Source organism: Poecilia reticulata, linkage group LG20, assembly GCF_000633615.1.
Source record: "Poecilia reticulata strain Guanapo linkage group LG20, Guppy_female_1.0+MT, whole genome shotgun sequence".
Taxonomy (NCBI): domain Eukaryota; kingdom Metazoa; phylum Chordata; class Actinopteri; order Cyprinodontiformes; family Poeciliidae; genus Poecilia; species Poecilia reticulata.
This window is the reverse complement of record NC_024350.1, coordinates 13,386,998-13,407,990: the sequence shown is the minus strand read 5'-3', so window position 1 is coordinate 13,407,990 and position 20,993 is coordinate 13,386,998. Positions and strand designations below refer to the sequence as shown.

Below are 20,993 nucleotides of genomic sequence, written 5' to 3'. Positions count from 1 at the left end.
TAATCAAACACAGTTTTTACCAACAACTTCCTTAGGCTCTCTGCCGAGGCAACGTTTCTCCTACTTTAGGGAGGTTTTGTATTGGCAGAGGACTTGAGGGATTATCTGTGTGTTTACAGTGGTGTAAAGAAAGAGTCAAAGGTGCAGGTATGTGACCAGAACTGTGTTTTGGTGCAAGCAGGTTTGGCTCTGGGAGCGCGTTTTCACTACAATAAACCTACTTCTGTAAATTAAATCTTTTTTAATAGTTATGAAGATCTTTAAATTTACTGCAAAAAAAAACCCCCAACAAAAAAAAACAACCAACCTAAAAGCATGTCAGCGACACGTTTTAATCCTGACGCAGGATGGCTAAAATATCAAATCAAATCAGTCAAAAAGTGCTCCTGCCGCAGGAGATCCATGTGGCCACAGCTGATGATCTGGGCGATTGGGGGTAGTGGGGGGCGACTCAGCTGAGGACGAATCTGCACGCAAAGCAGCCATAAACACCCCCAAATACACACAGATACACACAGGATCTGGTGGCAGACAACAGTCACCCTGTCATCTTCGATTGCGGGTCGCACATGTTGGGCCAGCAACACCTCGCACAAAGCAGAGTGGGCCTCGGCCCCCCTGGCGTCCCCCTGCCGCCATGTGGAGACTGCCAGAGAGTTATTTCAGCTCAAAAGAGCAAACACAGAAATCAGTCTGTCAAAAAGGCTCGCAGTGATGCCAAACGTCATTGTCTGCAGTTTATAATACACAAATGTGATTGGGGTTTTTACCTTGTCAGAGCGGGTGTAATAAAAAGGAGCAGAGCCAAAATGATGCAGAGCAACTTGCAGGTTTACGATAAACTGAGCTTCTAGCACGAGGCCATCTGAGAACAAACCTGCATCTTAATATAGGAACTGAGGAACAGGAACAGGAAGCCTGTTTATCTTCTCACTCATGCGGATTATCTATTAAATCTATTAAACGTCTCTTCATTTCTGTTCCTATCAGACGGGGGGAAGTTTGAGGGAACTTTTTGAGCTTCAGGCTACTTTTTGAAGCCCGTAGGCTCACATGTGTTCGGCAGATGGCACGGAGTAAATGGCACGGATGTTTTTCAGCTGTATATATCTCTCACAGACCCTCCAAGAATGTCCGCACGAGGCCAAGCATTATGGGATCTGAGGGCTGCGCTGTCTGCTGCCGGTAAGGGATTCAGTCTGTGGAGGTTTCATCTGGATAAAATGCAGACGACGTTTGTCATTAAGGTTAAGTCTCCAACAGCGACTTAACCTCAAGTCTCTGTTGATTCAATCTTTGACTGAATCAAAGATGGGTAAATATGTGATTCAGTCTGCTAGTTATTTGAAGATTTCCTTTAAGTGTCTTCCAAGCCTTAGGTCCGACTTACCTTCCTTCTTTTTTTTTTTTTAAACTAACTTCGTCTCTCCATTATCTTCCTTATTTCGACCCTAAAATCAATTATTTTTTCCATTCTCTTTCCTTTACCTGTTTTTTCTTCCTTCCTTTGTTAGTTTTTATTGGTAATTGCAGTTTTGGAGGACCTCATGCATTGGCAGAGAGCTTCACAGAAAAAAAAAAAAATTAAATCTGCCTTAAATTGTCACAGTTAACACAGCTGAAAAAAAATCCAGGATTTTTCTTGTGTGACAAATTTCATAGGTATAAAATAAAGTAACACACAAGAAAAAATGGGTGTGAGTACATATTTCTTACAATACATCCTATATTGCATCACATCTTGTGTCATATTTTTGATACAGCAAAAAAAAAAAAAAAAAAAAAAGCACAAAAGGCTTTAGGTCAATTTCAGTGCAACTCCTTCTAATTGCCTGTCTCATTATTTCTAGGGAACTTAAGTTTGACCTATGAATCAATCGGGCAGCCACAGAAACAGGCTTCATCCCCTTCAATTCTATTACAGCTTTGAAAAAAAGACGGCGATTATACAGAAGACACACAAGAACTATTAGTTGAAAACTTCACACACACTACATGATCCACTGAAGGCTGGAGCATTTCTCAGGTCCTCTCAGGTGGATTTTTAAAAAATATATCTCAACCATGATTCGTCTGTTTATTGATTTTTACTTTTTTGTCTACTACTTGTTTCCTTTGTTGGGTAAAATTACTGAAGGAGAAATTACAAAAAAAAAAAAAAAGATATCCGTGTAAGTAAATTACCATTTAAAAAGGGTAGAGAACTATTTATCAATAACGTGTTCAAATAAGAAAATTCCGGCTTCCTTCCTCAGAAAAGACAGCACATCTAACGTGTCTTTAATAAAAAGATAACCATTGCATATTAAAAGCAAAAAAACAGGAACACACAGAGAAACTGAATATAGTTAATATGATTCACGAAGAAACAATGATTCGGGTTCTACTTTCTGAAACCGACAAATGACTAATGAGTGGTTTTTTTTGTACATGTTTGCAAACTCATTCATACGTGCATATTTTTACAGAGAGAGATGAACAGAGGATTTCCTTCGGCAAGAGATCTCTATCAGTTACTCCCATCAACGTGACGTAAATCTCCACGGAAGTGCAGATAAGCTGCAGGAACCCCCACCCCCTGGACACGTCCAGGTTGACTCCGGCTGAGCTGTCACAGGTTAGCGTGTGTGCAGCTCCCGCAGGCTCCAGGAAAGGGATAATCTGATGTTTGATCAGTTGTTAGTGAAGCGATCCCCTGGTCTATCTCATCAAATTTACAGCATCTACCTGCAGAGATCCATTTGCAAAGCGAGCGTGGCCGAGAGAGTGGGTGACAAGGGTTGCACGTGTCCCGGAAAACGCGTGGAAATCTGATAAATTGTGGATTTTAAGTGCCACATAAACAAAAAGCTTCATGATGCGTAAGCCACAAATATCAAAAATAGGAAATGAAAGGCTTGCAATTTGTCACTATGTGCAGTAATCTACATATCTATACATCTAAATGTAAGGTTTGTTTGAAATAAACAAAGCATTATATATTATTTTGTGTAAGTCCTCCAAAAAATATTATATTACACTACACAACACTTCTTCACAACATTAAATTTTTTTTTAGATGTACTTGAAAATTGCTTAAGTTATTAAAACCATAATCTATTTTATTGGGAGTTTATGTGGCAGACCAGCACAAAGTAAATAGATTGTTTCCACGTCTGTTTCCAAATAAAAATCTTGGACGTGTGTGATATATTTGTATGTAGTCAGTATAGAAAAACAATCATTGGCCATTGTCTACCAGCCTGAGAAATCTAATTGAAATATTTTAATTTCTTTTTTGATTATTGTTTGCAAAATAACCCAAGTTCAGTCAGACTTAACAGAGATGGTCAGTAAATAAATAAAAAAGTACATTTACCTCTGGGCTTTGGACTTCTTTAGAAGCTCAATAGGAATTGATCTAAAACATTTAATCGGAGCTCTAAATGCAAGTCCAGTTAAGTCTCAGGTGTTTTGCAGCACTTAACAGCTATTTCTTCCAGGAGTGTTCTGTATCTGGTTTCATCCATCTTCACATCCAACCAGCTTCCCTTTCCCCACAGAAGCAGTACAACACAGCATGATGCTGCCATCACCACATGGAATATTGGGAATCACCCCCACACAAACCACAGTATATGTTTTTTTTCTTTCTTAGATTTCTTTGGCACTAGTAGACTTTATCACTCAGTAATCTGAAAGATGGGGAAATTCGTGCTGCAACTGATCCAAGTCTGGGAACTGAACCAGGAAAGCTCTACAGACGACTACAGTGAGTTCCCCGAGCGTAGCATGGACAGAAATTCTCAACACTTTTCAAATGTTTATTTTATTATTTAAAATGTCAAATACCCCCGGTCCTTTTTTTCTTTCCGCACCGCTTTGTGTTCATCTGCACCCATTAAAGCAAATTTGTGACGTGTGAGAAAATGTAGAAAAGCTCAAAGCTCAATCATTATATTTTTTTTGCAACATACCGCATTTCCAATATTTCTGTGGACCCGACAAAATGAGCGACGCCTTGAGGTCTGTTGGTATGGCAGGATTTCAAGGGCTGCTGACGTTGACCCCTTATTGTTAGATGCTCCCTTTGTGGTCGAACTCGCCACTGTACTGAGCGAAGGAAAAGAAAGGCCTTCTCTAACAGTCGGTCATGCCCCAGTGCTCCTGGCAACAACAGGTCCCAAGGACGCAGACCTGCCTGCCCTATATTGGCTCGGCTCTCCATTAGCGTTGGCGACACCAGCCCCCTGTCAGCTGTCCCATTCGGGGCCGGGCCGGCCCTTTATTAAAGCTTTGATGGCCGCTGAACAAAGGGGCGTCCTATGTTTAGATGATAGAATGTAAGCAACTGGTTTTCTGCTTGGGCAACGCAAGACAAAGAGCCTCCTTCTGAATACAGCGGAGTACGCAAGCGAGAATGAGTGAGAAAACTGGAGAGGGAGGAAGGAAGAGAAAAAAAAAAAAGGAGGAATTTGCCCTAAACTTGGGAAGAAATAACAGATTTCTGCGTGAGGGTTACTTTGATGGCATGGAAAAACTTCGCAGGTGGCCATGACGCTTTGAGAGTAACGGTTAAAGTCCCAGAACCCTAAGAGTAAATATTATTATGGTTTGTTAAGCTGGAAAATCAAAACTGAAGTGTAAAATGTCTGCAGTACTAATTTACTATGTAATCAACTACATATAAACCAAACAATAAGTAAACCTTTTGTACTGCTTTACATTGACTAACGGCTTATATTTATAAACTACAATGGCCTTTTTTAAATGAATTACAAAGCGTCTTTAGCTAAATGTGTAGCAATTCCAAATTAATATTGTATATTAAAATGTTGCTTCTTTTTGCTGTCACACATTTTTTTTCTGTTTTTACATTAAAGATACTAAAAGTGATAAAAAAAAATGAATGTCATATCTCTGAAATACAATAAGGAAAACAGTCCAATACCAATAACTGCTGTATTTGTCCTTTTTCTTTCTTTTCACCCCAAAACTATGTTAAAGCCACAAAAAAGGGAAACAATAAGATCCTGAGATTATATATCTTTAGTTATTTACAAAAACTGTTATTTAAAAAAAACAAAAAAACTGCAGTTGCTAGGTAGACTCTCTTTCTCTGTCCATACAAACTGAATGGAGCAAAGCATTTCTTTTTTTTTTTTCTATCCACTCCCAATAATTTGTGTGGTTGCATTAAACATGCAAGGGGCCCCAACTGTCAGCTCGTATGTTTGTTTTGCTCACATACCTGGTCATGGCTGGCTTGTAGGGTGCTCCCGGTGCCGTGGAAAGTCATTTGCACTGGGGACAAGGTCAGATAGGTCACAAAATCCTTCCCACTCTGCGCGTCGCTGTACTGCACCTGAAAAAAAGTAACAAACGAATTCAGCAGCGAGTAGAGAAATAAAAACACGACAATTCCCTCAAAAAGAAGGCGCTTTGAGGTTGCATTTTGTATCATAGACCAACACAGTAGAGAACATGAATGGAAAAATGGAAATGCTTTTAAAAATGGTTTACAAATATTGGTGAAAATCTTAACCAAATTGTATGTGTTTCTATTACAAAGCCTGTGATTTATATGACTAAGTCAATTAACTGCATGACAAATTCTAAAGAGCTAAATAATTTTCATTTTGTTTATAAATTTTTTAAGGGTAATTTTGATTCCACATTTGAGAAATTATAATCCAATGTATACATGGTTTCCATTGTGTTTTTAAAATTTATTTCCATTTTATTTATTATTTTTAGTTGGGGTTTATTTTGCATTCTTTGCTAAATGAAATTATACTGGTCTTTGAGAGAGTGAACTCGCATTATTATGCCATTAGCAGTACATTACTTGAAAATGATCTCAAAATAACAATATCATTGTTTATTGCAATAATCACTGGGACAATACATGGTCCAACAAAATTTGTTACCATGACAGGCCTATGCATTACTCTAATGCCTTTACATCAAATATCAAATTCACCAAAAACACTTTTTCTGATTTTAACTATCAGCTTTCTTTCACTTCACAACAGAGCACAACTTCATGATGGGATGGTTAAAACAAATGTTTCGAATTGAATAAGCACTGGAATTTGTCATTGTAAAAGGCTCTGCAATTCTCAACAGTTTTATGCTCAATTACCCAACAACACATAGGAACTGCAACAGATGAAGAGCAAGTGAAAGTGCATCTGTGTGTGATTGAGAGGGGGCATCCGAGGTAGAGATCGCATCGTGAGCGACCCCTCTGAATCGAGAGGTCAACTCCGCAAGCATTCCTAAATGCTGTGCAATCAGGACTGTTATGACATGCTGCTCCTCTGGGACAGGCTGCTCCTGAGATGGAAGAGCTTTTAGTTAACACTGGCTGCTTAGCCTGCCCTACTTCTCACTGGCTCCGTACCAGGGCTCGCCTGTGGACTTGCATGAGTTTATATGTGTTTGCCTGGCCTACTTCTGCCCAGGACAGCTGCAGGCATCTTAATAAATAGAACACATAACTATGAGAGCTGAAAGAAGAACTAATACCAAGAGACGGAGGCGCTGAAGGACAGAGGGGTTTTCTGTTAAAGGTTTGTGTTACATTTGTGTTAATATACAGACTCTGGTTGATTTTGTTAAAAGTTAAGTGACAGAGAAACACAAAGTAGTCAATTAATTAGTGGAAGGAAAAGGTTTTCAAAAGGATGGTGCGCAACATCATCAACAACAACTCCGAAAGGGGAGTGAGAGGGGGGTTATTCGCTACCAGATTTGACATCCAGCGACTCTAAAGATTTCACACGTTCTTCTTTGCCAAACAGTGAAGATTGGATGCATAGCATATCTAATTATCAAATAAAAGCTCTTAATTAAATTTGGGCCTGAACTTTGACTGGGCCATTTTAACACATGCATATGCACTGATCTATGCCATTCCGGTATTGGTTTACATGTATTTTAAGATCATGCTGTCCTGATGAAACCTAAACCTCCACCAAAGTCCCTCGTCTTCTAGCGGATTTTCTTCCAGGATTGTCCTGGAAAAACTGTATAAGATTACAATAATAATGTCATAATATTAAGAGGATAAATAATTAATTTTATGAGGACTCCAACACACAACAACAAAAAAAGTTAAAAGGTGGAATTTTGAGAAAGTTATATTTTCACATCAGCATCAAATTATTACCAGTAGCAGGACTTTAAAAAGATTGTGCAAACAGCTGTCTGTTTCAAATAAAGATCTACATGAAATAAACTGGTTATGTCGGATCCTGATAACTTAGTTTGTTTATAATTAAAATCACTGTTTTTTGTAATCTTAACACGTTTATTCGGGTAAAATTGTGACCATACTCACAGAGTTAAAAAAGAAAAAATCTCATAGCCTTGCCAATATACACATTATTTCTACATATTACAGTATGTGGTCATTTGTGTTGATCTGTTACTTAAAAAAAAAAAAAAACACAATGAAGGTTTGTGGTCATAATGTGATGACATCTGAAAAAGAGGGGTTGCTTTCGCAAGGAAACTTCGACCTCACTGGGAAAATATGATTTTGCACAAAACGATGACGCAAAATCATATTTCGCATACTTTAAAAGGATCCAATGAAACAACAAGCTTGTGGAAAAACGGATATCGGCTTTTGAATTCAAGCGTAATGAAAGTCCTGGCTCCCAATCTGCATATTTATGTTGGCAGAAGCGTTTTCAAGTCTCTTAATCACAGAAAGTCGTAAAACAAGCCTCTGCATGCAGACGTGTGCTTATTTTTCTTTGAGTGCCCTAAATCTCCTCACCGCATCAAAGTTTTATCTTATCAAGGCCATTATTTGATGGCTATACATGCTGAGCTTGTGTGCACGCACAAGTGCGCACACACAGCGGCTGTATACGATCTGTGACTGAAAGCTTCCAGAATGGGGTTTGTGTGTGTGTGTGTGTGTGTGTGTGTGCGGGGGTGTGCGTGCGCGTCTTTTCTCTCCGGATGAGTTACGATCAGGCAGCCAGACACATGGAAGTCTGGCTGCCTGATCGTAATTCACACTCGAGCACGGAGAGATATGAACATGTTTCCACGAAAACACGAACAACCGTGCGATGCTACATACAGCGCATACATAGAGCACATGCTGGCATGCGTGAGTGTGCGTGCACACCTGGTGGTGAGCCGGGCTCCCAGTGATAAACTGTGGAACGCTATCTGCTATGAGTATGACTGATGAATGTAGTAAAGTCAGCCATGGAAAAAAAAAAAAAATGCCTTTCCAGACGGGTAATCTCCAATAAATTCTCCAGACTTTAACATAAAACGAGAAAGGGGCATAGATGTATGAGGGAGAAAAAGAAAAAGATGACAATACAACAATTTGGTAACAAAAGATTTATACTGGAAAGTTTGGAGATGCTGTACATGAGTGAGTTAGGTGAGAAAGCATGGAGTGTTTGTTTATATGTGACTGCCTCAAGTTCTCCTTTGGACAGGAGGCTGAGATACGTGACGTAATCATGATGAACAGTGGGCACTTAGCTCCAATCATCTGCTGCAAACTGTCAAAAGTTCAGCTGAAATAAGTTGACCTTCTCTAAAACATTTTTTATTTTAAGTTAAATGGTGTTAATTAAAATTTGGACAAAAGAAATTCCCTGTATACAATATAACACAAACTTTGATTTCTTGGTAATAAAACCGAAATAATATTATATTAATTTTCCATTTGTGTCCTTTCTAGGAGATTCCCCATTGTTTTGCTCTTAGGAATAATATCTATTAAAATGTTCCGGTAAAGTTTCAAAAGAATTAGTATTGAATTCTCCACCAAAAGACAAGAAGATAATTCTTCAGTTAATCCTATTTGGTTCATCATTGCTAAAAATGGTGGTGGAAGAATAATGTTGCGGAGATGTTTTAATATCAATAGTACTAGTCAATTTAAGAAAAATTTAGAATTTAAATTCACCTCTTTCCCTTCAATGAAGATTTAAACTCATCTCCAGCACACTGGTCAATCTAAACGGGCTCGGGAACAGATAAAGCAGGTTAACTTTATGCTTGTAGATCAGATAAAATGTTGTTTATCTTTCATTCCATCAATCACATCAATTAGTAAATACTGACTAATTTACTTATATATATATTTTTACCTTGTAATTATTTTCTACATCTTCTAAATTCCACTGCAAAGAACATCGAATACTAGAGTTTACATGTAAATAAATCTTGTTTTGTAAATTTTATTGATATTTTTTTTTCCTAACAAACTCTGATTTTCTCCACTTCATTCTCTCTCCTCTTGATTTCTGATGAAAACAGAACGCTAAACATGATGAGGTCAAGAAATGACTGAAAGCTGGCAGGTCACCAAAAATCCCCTGTGGGTTCTACGATCCTGGTGGCTTTTTTTAAATTTTTTTTGACAAAACAGTCAATATATCTGACCACTTTGAGGATTTTCCACCAACTCTTAACTGAAGGCAGGAAACAAAGTTGACTGACCCGTCAGCGCCTACACAGGATCATTTCATTTGTAATGATTTGGCGGAAACCGAAATAACGAGCGTCTTAAAGACAAGCAGCCCATTCTCAAATGCCAGCCGGCCTGTTTTGAGTGCATCTGTGAGCGGATGCATTCTAAACTGGCCCGACTAATCATCCCTGGTCCCATCACAAAAACACAGCCTCTAATCCACTTCCTTTGGAGACAAAGAAGCAGGAGAGTTATGCAAGGCCTGCAATTGATCGGCGGCACTAATGTGGAGCGACCTCTGACATCTGGCTTCTAAAGCTGGATGGCTCATCTTCCAATGGTCCTCTTCATTCAAGCAAATGTAAACATGCACAAACAAACAAACAAAAAAAAAAAAAAACCACAGTCACTGTTTATGAAGCTTGGCAAAATCTATGTTACATAAACAATTATGTAGGTCAACACCCGAAATTTAAAATCAGAAATGAAATGTTGGGGAGCAGCGAGAGAAGCCCACACAGATCCTGAAGATGAAGTTTCACAACGCTGTAAGAGTATCTTCTAAAACAAACACTGAACCGGAGGGCTGTTGCATTATTTGCTTGCTTAAACACGAGGATTTCACAACAACGTGCAGCTAGTAGGAAATAACATTGACTTCATCGTTGTGAAGCGTCTGCTGAGAGAATCTGGCAAAGATCAATTAGGCTCCAAAATAAGCCACTTCATTGGAGTCAAGAGGTTTCGAGTGGACTGTTGATATTCTCTGGACTTCCAGGAATAGCAGGATGTGGAGGCCAAACAAAGGTGCTCCTCCTGATCTTTATAAAAACGAGATCCTCAGTTCGAAATAAACTCGGCTGCGTTCTCATGACGTCTCGTTTCAAAAGAGATTTGTTCCGGTTTTAATTGCGAGTGCGAGCTGCACAGGTTTAACAAATTGCTTTTTGGGAAACGGTTTTCAACAGGAACATCGTTAGTCGTATGCACTGTCCCGTAAAATATCCCCCTGTAAATAAAGTATGTTAGCAGAGAAACATTAAATGATATTTAAGTTAGTATTTGCTGCGTGATTTCAAGACGAACAGTACATTTTCTGTACTATCTTCCTGACGTAGTGTCGTAATAGTGTTTTGGGGTAGATGCTGCTGGCAAAACCCAAACATCCATGAAGATTCAGTCAAAGACAACAGCACAAATTTGTGTTTTTATGTTTCCTCCCTCTCACAGAATAGTCATGGGAACGCTTCGAAACTTGTCTTGTGACAAGAGCTCATTGAGTGCAGAACGTCTTAAAACTAGAGGAAAAATGCAGGCCTAGAGATTTTCTGAGAAACTTGCGTGAGGATATAATGAAAAGTATTGTTTCAGATTCCAAACAAAGTGCCAGGGTGAACACACCCTCCGTCTCTACGTGCCGAGCCTGCGGTGGCACACAACCGCCACTGCTGCCAAATGTCGGGAATTCAATGAAATATGATCAATACTATCAAAATACACGAGAACAAAGGCGAGGAAAAGCGATTATGCTGCATATTCAAATTAGCAAAAAAAAAAATGCAGCGCTGGCACTTGAGGGTATTTGATTTAAAGGTTCGCAAATGAGCTTGATTGCGGCGCAAAAACATCACTGCCGAGTTTTGCTAAACGCACGCAGACGCAGGCATGCGCATCAACACGCACACGGAGGGCCACCATGTGAGCAGAGACTGTGCGCCGAGCCAGCAGAGCATTAGCAGTCTGATTTATACCACAGACAAAACTTGTTTTCGAAGATTGCTCTTCACACAAATATGCCGCAGACTGCAGCTGGAAGCCATCACCGGGGGCCGCAGAAATAAAGCGTGGTGGGATTAGCCACCCCAAAATGTATTTTCTAAAGCAAATCCCAGAGTAAACAGAGAGCGGAGGAATGAAATGATGACACGGAGATTGGAAACAAACTGTTGGTCTTTGGGCGCTTGCAGCAGATCATGCATTTGATCTCGATAAGAGAGAGAGAGAGAGACGAGAGAGTGAGCAGTGGAGATCAGGGAGGGAGAACAGAAGGTGGAAAAGAGAAAAAAAAAAAAAAGGGTGTGTTTTGTGTAAGCTCAGAAACTGCCAGGCAGTGTACTAGGTGTAGTCGGCGCCGCTTGATGTGGTTTTTCTACACGGCCAAAGGAGGAAGCGGGGAGAGGGAAGGACAAACAGTGTGAAAGTGTGAGAAATCCTGGGAACTGGAGTGAATGGATATCAACACCCGCCACCCGGCAAGGATAGTGTTTTCATTAACATGGGATTTCCAACATCAAGTTCTGATTTCAGTGCAGCAAAGAGTACATCCCCGCTTTGCCTCTAAATCCGTCTCCAACGTTAAGCTCACCACGACCCCGCTGAAAGAATCTCGGCTGATTAGCATCTCGGATTTGTTGTTTTGGATGGAGAGAGGTTATAAAACAGAGGATTTATCTCTTTAAACACGACTTGGAATGTCGAATAAAGCAGGTTGACCTATTCACTCCAACTCTCGAGAAACATTGAAGGGTTTCTTCTCCACCCTCAGTCTTCAAATATTCTGTGCCACTGAATTTTTAATATTACCTCAGTTTTTAGAGTAAAAGTTCTAATGTCCAATGTCGATAATAAAACCCGACAGGCTGGTCAAAATGAAACAATAAACAAAGCGGTTCTTGTCATATTTTCCACGGCAGTGCAGGAACAGCATCAGGAGTGGCGTAACCTCTGAGTGGGGCTACAAAGGTGTCACATCTGCTGCTGCTGCCAGTTACCAGGGAATATGGCTTATGGAAAAGGGCGCATGCTGTTCACTCACTTAGTTATAAATGCAACAAAGCCAGTTTATTTTACAACATATAGAAAAAGCATGCAACTAGATGTAATTCACATCATCTGTGAATTACTGTGAAACCAAATTTTTACTCTATAAAAAGAAAGAAAGAAAGAAAGAAAGAAAGAAAGAAAGAAAGAAAGAAAGAAAGAAAGAAAGAAAGAAAGAAAGAAAGAAAGAAAGAAAGAAAGAAAGAAAGAAAGAAAGAGAGGAACTTTTCTTTCTTATTTTCTGACCTTAAATCATATTAGACTTTTTTTTTTTTTCCTTTTTCAACACAGTTACAGCGACTAAAATAATTTTTCTTGGTAAATGCCAGAATAATGAGCTATAATTTTTATTTTATATTCTCATGCTAAGTTTAGTATGCTTTAGATTATTTGGGGAAGCACAGGTGATGACATCGTGGCTACGTCAACTTCTGACTCACAACGTCTCAGTTAAAACGAGGCACACCCGCCACCCAGCAAGGATAGTGTTTTCATTGGGTGGGTATTTTAACGCAACACCTCAAACACACCGCTTCCTTCTGTGGCGATTATAGGTAAAATGCAAAGAAACCAGGGCAAGAAAGCAGGGAGGGAATTGTGGACCTTAACTTCTTGAAAAATGTGGCTCACTCCTAACACAATTTCCACAAACATGACGATGCCATTAAAAACTCTATGGCTGTGTCCAACCGAGACACAAAAGAATGTGTTTTTAGAGTGAAATGTGCATTATTCACCCCAAAAATGTGAAGCTGTGTGTATCTGTCTCCAGAGAAATGAGTGCTGAAGTAACACAGCCTGGAAGGCCGCTCAGAGAGGAAGAGGGTTTTACTCTAAAAGCAACATAAAGAGCCACGGTTGTTGGGGAAGAAACTAAAACTCAACAATGTCAATATTTATCTTCAGAGGAAAACTTGGGATGATCATGTTATATTTAGAGTAAAAATGTAGGAAACTTGAAGGGTTAGGGTTAGAGTAATTTATGATTTACGACAGATAAATCTACAGCAACAAAAATGGCCATAAAGCAAAACCTAAAAAAATAAAAATAAAAAAGACGAGGAACTACAGGAAACAAGGAGATTTTTGTCCTAAGTGTCTTTGACTTTCAGCTTTTTTTTCCCCTTTTTTGTCTCTGTCCTACTTTCACGCTCTCACATATCCACTGTGCCAACAACACAGCGACCAAATTATTAGGACAAACAAAAACTCTGGAACAGGTGCCAACATCTATGCTCTGAGCTACCACCAGAAAAATGCTGTTGCTTAGCTGCTCCGAGTTTCCCCCCCTGTGGCTGTTTTCCAATTAGATAAAAAAAAAAGGCTTAGCAGGTAGACTTGAGCTTTTGTCTCCTGAGAACGCCCTCGGTGCTGGCCAAGTTTCCTTAATTCATTGTACTGTAGTCACTGTAATCTGCACACTTGGATAACATAATGACATTACAAGATTTCTAATCCAACAATGACAGCATTATCGAATTTCAAACAAAACAAAACAAAAAGAAGAATCGATTAGTAGACCGTGCAAATAGAAAGGCACTTTAACACAGAGAATCAAGCGATGGGATTTTGGTTAAATATTAAAAATCAGTGATGACCAGCGACAGTATAAAGCTTAGAGGGTTTGCTCAACACAGCTCTGTAAGCAAGCAGAGGTTTTCATTACAAACCCAGAAGATATGAAACATCCTCTCAAAGGAACACACATTGTCAGCATGTCTCAATTACAGCCTGAATTCTTTGCTTAAGAAACACGAGGGGATCAGCACGTAAACCGATGCTTGTTTGTGTTTTTACTCCCAGAAATGTCTGCAAGCATTTACAGGAAAAAAAAAAAAAGCACACAACTATGTAATATGTTACAGTAAATATGTTTAGGAAACTACAAGAACGCCAACTTTACAGGCAAGCTTTTGCCCGGCTCATCCGTTTCCACTAAACAGGACCTGCTGTTTGAGTGAGTGTGTGTGTGTGTGTGATTGGACAGGCGGCAGAGCTCTCTCAGGTTACATCCACACAGGAAGGCTAAGAGCAATAACAAAGGCCTTTCAAAGGAACCCTCAGCAGGTTAAGATAAAATGTTTTAGCTCAAACTGATAAAAAGCATCTGCGGCTTAAATGAGCAGGCGCTGGTATCAGCGCGCAGGTATGTACAGATTGAAACAGACAACGGATTCTCTACCCCCCCGAGTGGAAAACACACACACACACGCGCACACAGACCTGGGAGAGGGTGTGTGAATGTGTCTGGTTTGGTACCGACAGACCCACCTGTGAAGCTGGTGCTTTCTCTCCAGGTCTGCTAATGAGAACTGATTGTGCTTTCAGCCTATTACATGATGTTCCAAACACACCGACACTTCAACAACAAACAATCATAAAATACTGCAAACTTATTATTTACCGCACATCTGCTAAATCACAGAATTACATTCATCTGGTTAACTATTTTTTTCATCGAGATTTAATTTTTATTTTTTTAAGGTAAACACAATCCAAAGCTCACTGTTGGATATGGCAAAGAATGCACTTTTGCAATTATTTGAGATCCGCCAATCAATTCGCCAGAAAGGAATCGGCCAGTGTCACCTTGAACGGTTCTGGCCAGGAATTGACAGGTTAAATGGCTCGTAATCATATTTGTTTCATCTCACTTTCACTTTCTTTCCCTCTCCCATGTAGAACTGGCGATCTATAAACATGTCAACCAACAGCTCTGCTACGCTTGCCAACTTAAAAACAAAGCAGATATGGATCTAGAAGACCTTTTGATGCATAAAGGTGATAATACTGTCATGCCTTCATTTTCTAGCACCTCTATCAAAGAACCTGCAGCGTTTTACTTCTCTTTCAAGATTACATGTCTTAAAAAAACAAAACAAAATTATAATCAGTCAAGATCTGAATTGGTAGTTCTGACTTCAAAGAAACACAAATCTGCATTACGGATGAAAAGCCCATTGGTGCATTTCTAAATAACATATTATTTTACTTTAAAAACAGCTGAGCCAACGAAAGCACGGGGTGCTTTTACACTTGTTTAACTTTGCAAACTCTGACTCTCATATTTATGACGTGCAGGTTTCATTTCTCATGCAGAGTTAGACATTTTGTTTTATTTTAGCGGTCTCCTCTGTGGTCTGCGCTCGGATAAAATGGCTGCTTCGCTCAAACAAGGGCCGGAGTCTACCGCAGTTTAACTAGTATCGCGAAGTAGTTGTGTCTTTTGTATACTTTTATCCTCCCTGAGCACCGCAGCAGCGACACGTAAACTTCAGGGACAGAGATTCAGAGGAGAAACGTAAAAGACGCCTTGGCGCCACATCTCTGGCTCCTACCTGGAAGCCCTGGATGTGAGCCAGGTAGTCCAGCTGCTGTGCCGGCTGCACAGAAACACTGCAGGCCAGGTTCTTCCCCTTTACGGGCAGCGACCCGTCCACTGGAGGTGACTGGCCGTTAAGCAGCAGCTCTCTGGCCATGGTAGCAGTGGGGCTGGGCGAGGAAGACGTGCCGCTGTAATACGGAGAATGTCCTGGGGGCAGAGGGGCAGAGCAGGACCCCGCGTCTTTGGATGCAACGTAATTGACGGACCCTCCGGTGGCGCTGCCGCCGCTGCTGCCGGTGACTGTTGCGCTGCCACTCTGCTTCCTGCTGGCTTCCATCTCCTGGTAGACGTCGGGACTGAGGTGGAGCAGACCCTTCTGGGCTGGAGGAATGAAATTGAATAAGAACAATTGTAAATATAACAACTGCATGGATTGACAACAGTGGTCAAAAGATCTCTACCAAAAGAAAAGGAACAATACCGTGAAAACGTGTACTGTTCACACAGATATAGTACTTTAGACTTTTTTCTTGAAAAATTTGATTTTTCTTTCAAAATTCTTTAGCAACAGCTGTGAAAACCAGGCTATCTGATGGGATATTGCTCATTCGCATTATTACATTGTTTGTCTATATTTTATTTGACCGCAGAAGAGATTAAAAAACGCATGCTGGCTTCAAGATAGCATAGGACGTCTGAGACAAGACAATAAAGACAAATAAAAATGTTATATTTTAAGAAATTCCACTTATTACTCTGTAAATAAAACCCCACTTTTGTGTCTACCAGCCTTATTGAGTTGACTCATTTACCAACCAAGTGATTTTCCAATCCTTTCCAGAACAAATACATAACCTGTATACCACTGAGATTTTGATTGCTGGCTGTTTGTTCCAGAGCATCGCTCATTTATTCTGTCTGCAATCCTAAGTGCAGAAGGAAACTGGACTTCTACTTAGGATCGTCCTGCTGTGGATGACTGAGAATCAGCACCAACATTCAGTGTGCCGTGAAACACGAGTCGTCAAAGCGAATCCAACACTTCACTGCTTTGCTTCTGTTTGACTTTATAATAACAATCTAAATATTTCTTGACTTGCTGTTGTACAGAATTACTCAATAAGATGGCAAACTTGGTTCTTGTAGCTTTTATTGTTCCGAATGTGTTGAAGTCACGTCTAAACAGAATCCTCAGTCGCTCGGCCGTAAACAGACCCACAGCTACTCAGCTAGCGCTGTGAAAAACGTTTGCATCTAGAAAAAACGTCTTAGATCTGCTAACAACGTGGGTGGAAGCTAAATATAGATCTTTCAAGTCACACTTTGTGATCAAAAATGCTCAAAAAATATTATGTTCTTATATTCTGTGCGTATTTTGTCCAAAATAAAAAAACAAAATATAAGAACAATAGGCTTAGAATCTAAAAGTAAAAAATGTAAATGTAAAAATGTAAAAAATGAGGTCAGAAAATGGCCTTATTTTGATTTTAGATTGTGCATAATTTAAAAAGACTGGACAAAAGGTTGGACAAAAACTGCATTTTACTGCGTCAATCAAAAAGAGAATGTCATAACATAAATGAATAATAACTTTTTAAAAAACAGGATTTAGAAATAAAGCCCATGGACACCTCGGAAAAAGTCGGCTGCCTTTTGAGATAAAATTACTTGGACTTATCACTAAAAAGTCTTTTTGTTGAACTTAATTTGTTTTAGGGTAATCAAAGTAAAAGGGGCACACATTTTAGATTCTCATTCCTAACACAGCTGACATTCTGGTATTACATCAGCAGCTCTAAGCTCCATTAATGTATCTTTAGACTTTTACATCAGGTTGACTGCTAAAGCCTCTTTCTCTCTCACTCTCAAACACAAACAGAGACAGAAACGGAGCGTCCACCGATATCAACAGGCCGTCAGTGACTTCATCCCTGATGAGAAACAGCAGTATCAGCTGTCCCACTTTCAACACTCCGTCAATCGCGGAGACCCAACAAAACCTTGATGAATTCTTCTTAAGAAACATTCAGAGCCATTCAGATCCAGGAAATTCAAGCCCTTTACTGTCTGCAAAGCTTTCCGTTAAATAGAAGCTCTGTCACAACTCGCCAAACTAAAGGAGTTTTCTTTATCCAGTTTGGAAACTATTTTACGTTGGTTAGTGATAACACTGTCAAGGGATAGTCATGAAAGACTGAAGGAGGACACAACCCAGAGTTCAACGCTTCCGCCGAAGCTGTGAGCTCGAAAAACAAACATGTGAGGCATGTCAAAGGCAGAAGACAGCAGACAAGGATGAGCTTGTGAGGCAGTTACGATAAAAGAGGATGTGAGGATGAGTGGATGCTAAAACCCCGCAAGGAGCCCATCCAAGGTCAGCAGAGACAGGAAGACCAGCTGTCTTTGAGTCTGCGTGTCTGTCTGAGGGCTTGTTTCTGCGTGTGCGCGTGCGTGTGTGTGTGTGTGAGTGTGTGTGGAGTAACAGCTGGGAGAAAGTGCTGGAGCGAGCGCCATGACTGACGGGCCACTTCCTGTTTCAGTTAACATTTACCATCCACCGCACAACGGCGGAGATTTGCACACTTGTAGTAAACTCATGTCTAAGGTTTCTGGGAACGCGCTGACAGCGATTCCCATTCCGAGCACAAAGAGAGGCTGGCTCTCGTTCCGAAATAAAAAAAAAAAGAAGAAAACGAAATCCAAGGCTTATTACTCATGCTACAACAAACTGCCCCATCGCCAACCGTGACACGATTTCGAGGATGTTTCTCCCTCCTTTCCCAGGTCATGTTCATGGCTGGAATTTAAATTCGAGCGAAAGCTGCACGATGGATGCGGCGGGATAAAATAACAGAAGTTATCCAGCATGACATCAGAATACCGACGGAGGAGTGTGCAATGTGAGGACGACTGCATGTGACTGAGTACTCGGAGCTGATGTCAGATGGTGAGCGTGAGAAGCAAGACAAAGAAACACAGCCAGAGCGAGCGAATAAGCAAGAGTGACGGAGTTTATTTTTGCGTGATGTTGAGACAGCGGTTGTGAAATTGTGTACACGAAGCAAGAGCGAGTTAGGGAAAGTGGGGTTGGAGGGAGGGGTGGAGGGGGTGAACAAGCCAAGGCTGAGAAGAGGAGAGGGGGATAAAAGAGCAAGAGAGAGAGAGAGAGAGAGAGCTGTGTTGTTCCTGAGGGGGTCCCACCCAGACTCAGTGTCCGGTGGGCCAGGGGAGTGCTGGAGGGAAGCCAGAGCCGAGCATGAGACTGATCGAAAACAGATAGGGCCGGAGCCCGCCGCTATAAATCACCAGTGTGGAGCAAGACCTTTACATAGTTCACGCATGCACACAACGCACACAAACACACATACGGGCGGCAGGAAATGAATTGTGGCAACTCAAGTGAAAAGCCCTGCTGCAGCACCCATGGGAATAAAAGGGAGAAAAATCACTCTTCTGACTTCGTTTTCTTCTGCTTTCTTTTTACGCTCCCTTCCTGTCTCTAAGCCACCCTGTTTGCTGGAGCTGCGTCTTCCGCGGATCACGCAGGGGCAAAGGACAGACACACACGCACGTACGCACACACACAGTCTGGAATAAAGGTTGTGAGTGGCCGCGATGTGTGTGTGCGTGTGTGTGCGTGCGTGCATGTGCGTGTGTGTGTGTGTGAGAAAGCACTGAAGATACAACAGTAAATGAGCCGCTCATGACACATTCACTGTTCCCCCCTCCCACTAAATTAGAGGAGAGGAGTTGTGGATGCACTCCATAAATCTTGCGGTGTCTCTCATGGTGAGACACTGTGGTGGTAGCATCATGCTGTGGGGATGCTGTTGTTTTGGTTGGAGTTTCTATCTTGGAATTGGGTATATTTTGCAGCCCTAGCGGAGCAACAAAAGGTGCCCCTGCAAATGACTGATTCAAGATAAATGTACGACACATGTTTTGGCTTTTTAATAGTAAAGAAAATAGAAAAGCAATAAATTCAAATTATTAGTTGCAATGACAAAATCTGAAAAGTATAGGGTGTTGCAAGGCAATGTATATTTGCAGAAGTCCTTTATTTATAACTGCTACATTAAAAAGCACAGACTATCAAAAGTCAGGATTTCTATATATGTTAACTCTTATTGCATTTCTTTGCAAATATTGAAAAAAAAAAAAGATTAAAGAAAATCTGATTATATCAATGCTGATCCAGGGTAGTAAAATTCCCATTACATGAGGTTTCATTGCGGGTTCTCTACAACGACTATGGCGCTACAATGGTTTATTGCCTTTCTGCTGCTAAGTTTGTGTTTTGCTAGTTTCATTATGATCACTTTTTCAAAGTTAATCAGCCTTAAAATTGTATTATTAGCCCAGTTTGTTCTGCAAGATTTTCTAATGGGCACTATTGTTTATGCCTGGGAAAACCAAATTAATGACGATGGCAAAGATATTTCACCATGTTTCCACTGCAATAATGAACCAGAAATAGACTGGAGGGGGGAAAAAAATTAGTCTAACAACTGAGCTGTTGCTGTCAGGGATGATTAAGTCAGAAAATAATAGTGAAAATGAAAATAATTCGCACAGACTTGACTCCCAGATTCACATTTCCAAGCGTACCTACTTGTAGAGGGCCCAGCAGTTTTGACCAATTGCTGAGCCGGAGCTCAAAAACACTGTGCTAACACAGTGCCAAGAAGATAAGAAATCAGCAATGACTTTAGAGAAGCAGCTATGGCTGAAGTTTCTAAACGATTTGAAGCTCGACATTTTACTGCGAGCAAGATTACCCACAAGCAAAGACACTTTTTTAAGACAGTTTGCAGTCAACACATACAGGAAGATCTGCTCAACGACCTGAAGAGAGCTGAGACCATAGTCCTAAAGGTTACCATAGTAACACACTACATAGCCATTGATTAAAATCCTGCAGTGTGCAGGACGACTGCATTGTACTGAGGGCAGCATCATGAGATTTTGTGCATCGACTTCCTTCCTTCAGAGAGAGCACTGAAGATGAGTCGTGGCACGGTCGTTCAGCACGACAACGACCTGAAACGCACAGCATGGGGTCCCCCAAAAAGTGGCTCCGTAAGAAGCATTTCAAGGTCCAGAAGTGGCCAAGTAAGTCTCCAGATCTGAAGCCAGTAGAAAATCTTTGGAGGAAAGCTTATTTTTAGAGGAATGAAAACATGTAGCTCACTTCCTTCAGCTGTTATAAATGTAACAAATGATGCAGCTTTTAAAAGAGCCCCGCTAAAGTATTTTAGTACATAGTGTTATAATAGTGAAAATGTGTTATGTTTTCAATATAACTTCATTATTTTATTACATAAAGTGCTATAATAGTGCATTTATGAAATCATATGTTATGTTTCTAATATTATGTTAGGTGTCTTTAACTGTTATTGTAGCATATATATA

At 40.4% G+C, this 20,993-nt stretch overlaps 1 protein-coding gene across 1 annotated transcript in view; it reads right to left on the bottom strand.

Moving 5' to 3' along the window:
* stau2 (staufen double-stranded RNA binding protein 2) overlaps positions 1–20,993 on the bottom strand; it is an 87,125-nt gene that overhangs the window by 21,749 nt on the left and 44,383 nt on the right. Inside the window, exons 12-13 of the mRNA XM_008396384.2 lie at positions 15,595–15,962; positions 5,231–5,344 (exon numbers count right to left, since the gene is read on the bottom strand). Coding sequence (XP_008394606.1) covers positions 5,231–5,344; positions 15,595–15,962 — 482 coding nt within the window. The remainder of the gene's footprint in view (positions 1–5,230; positions 5,345–15,594; positions 15,963–20,993) is intronic.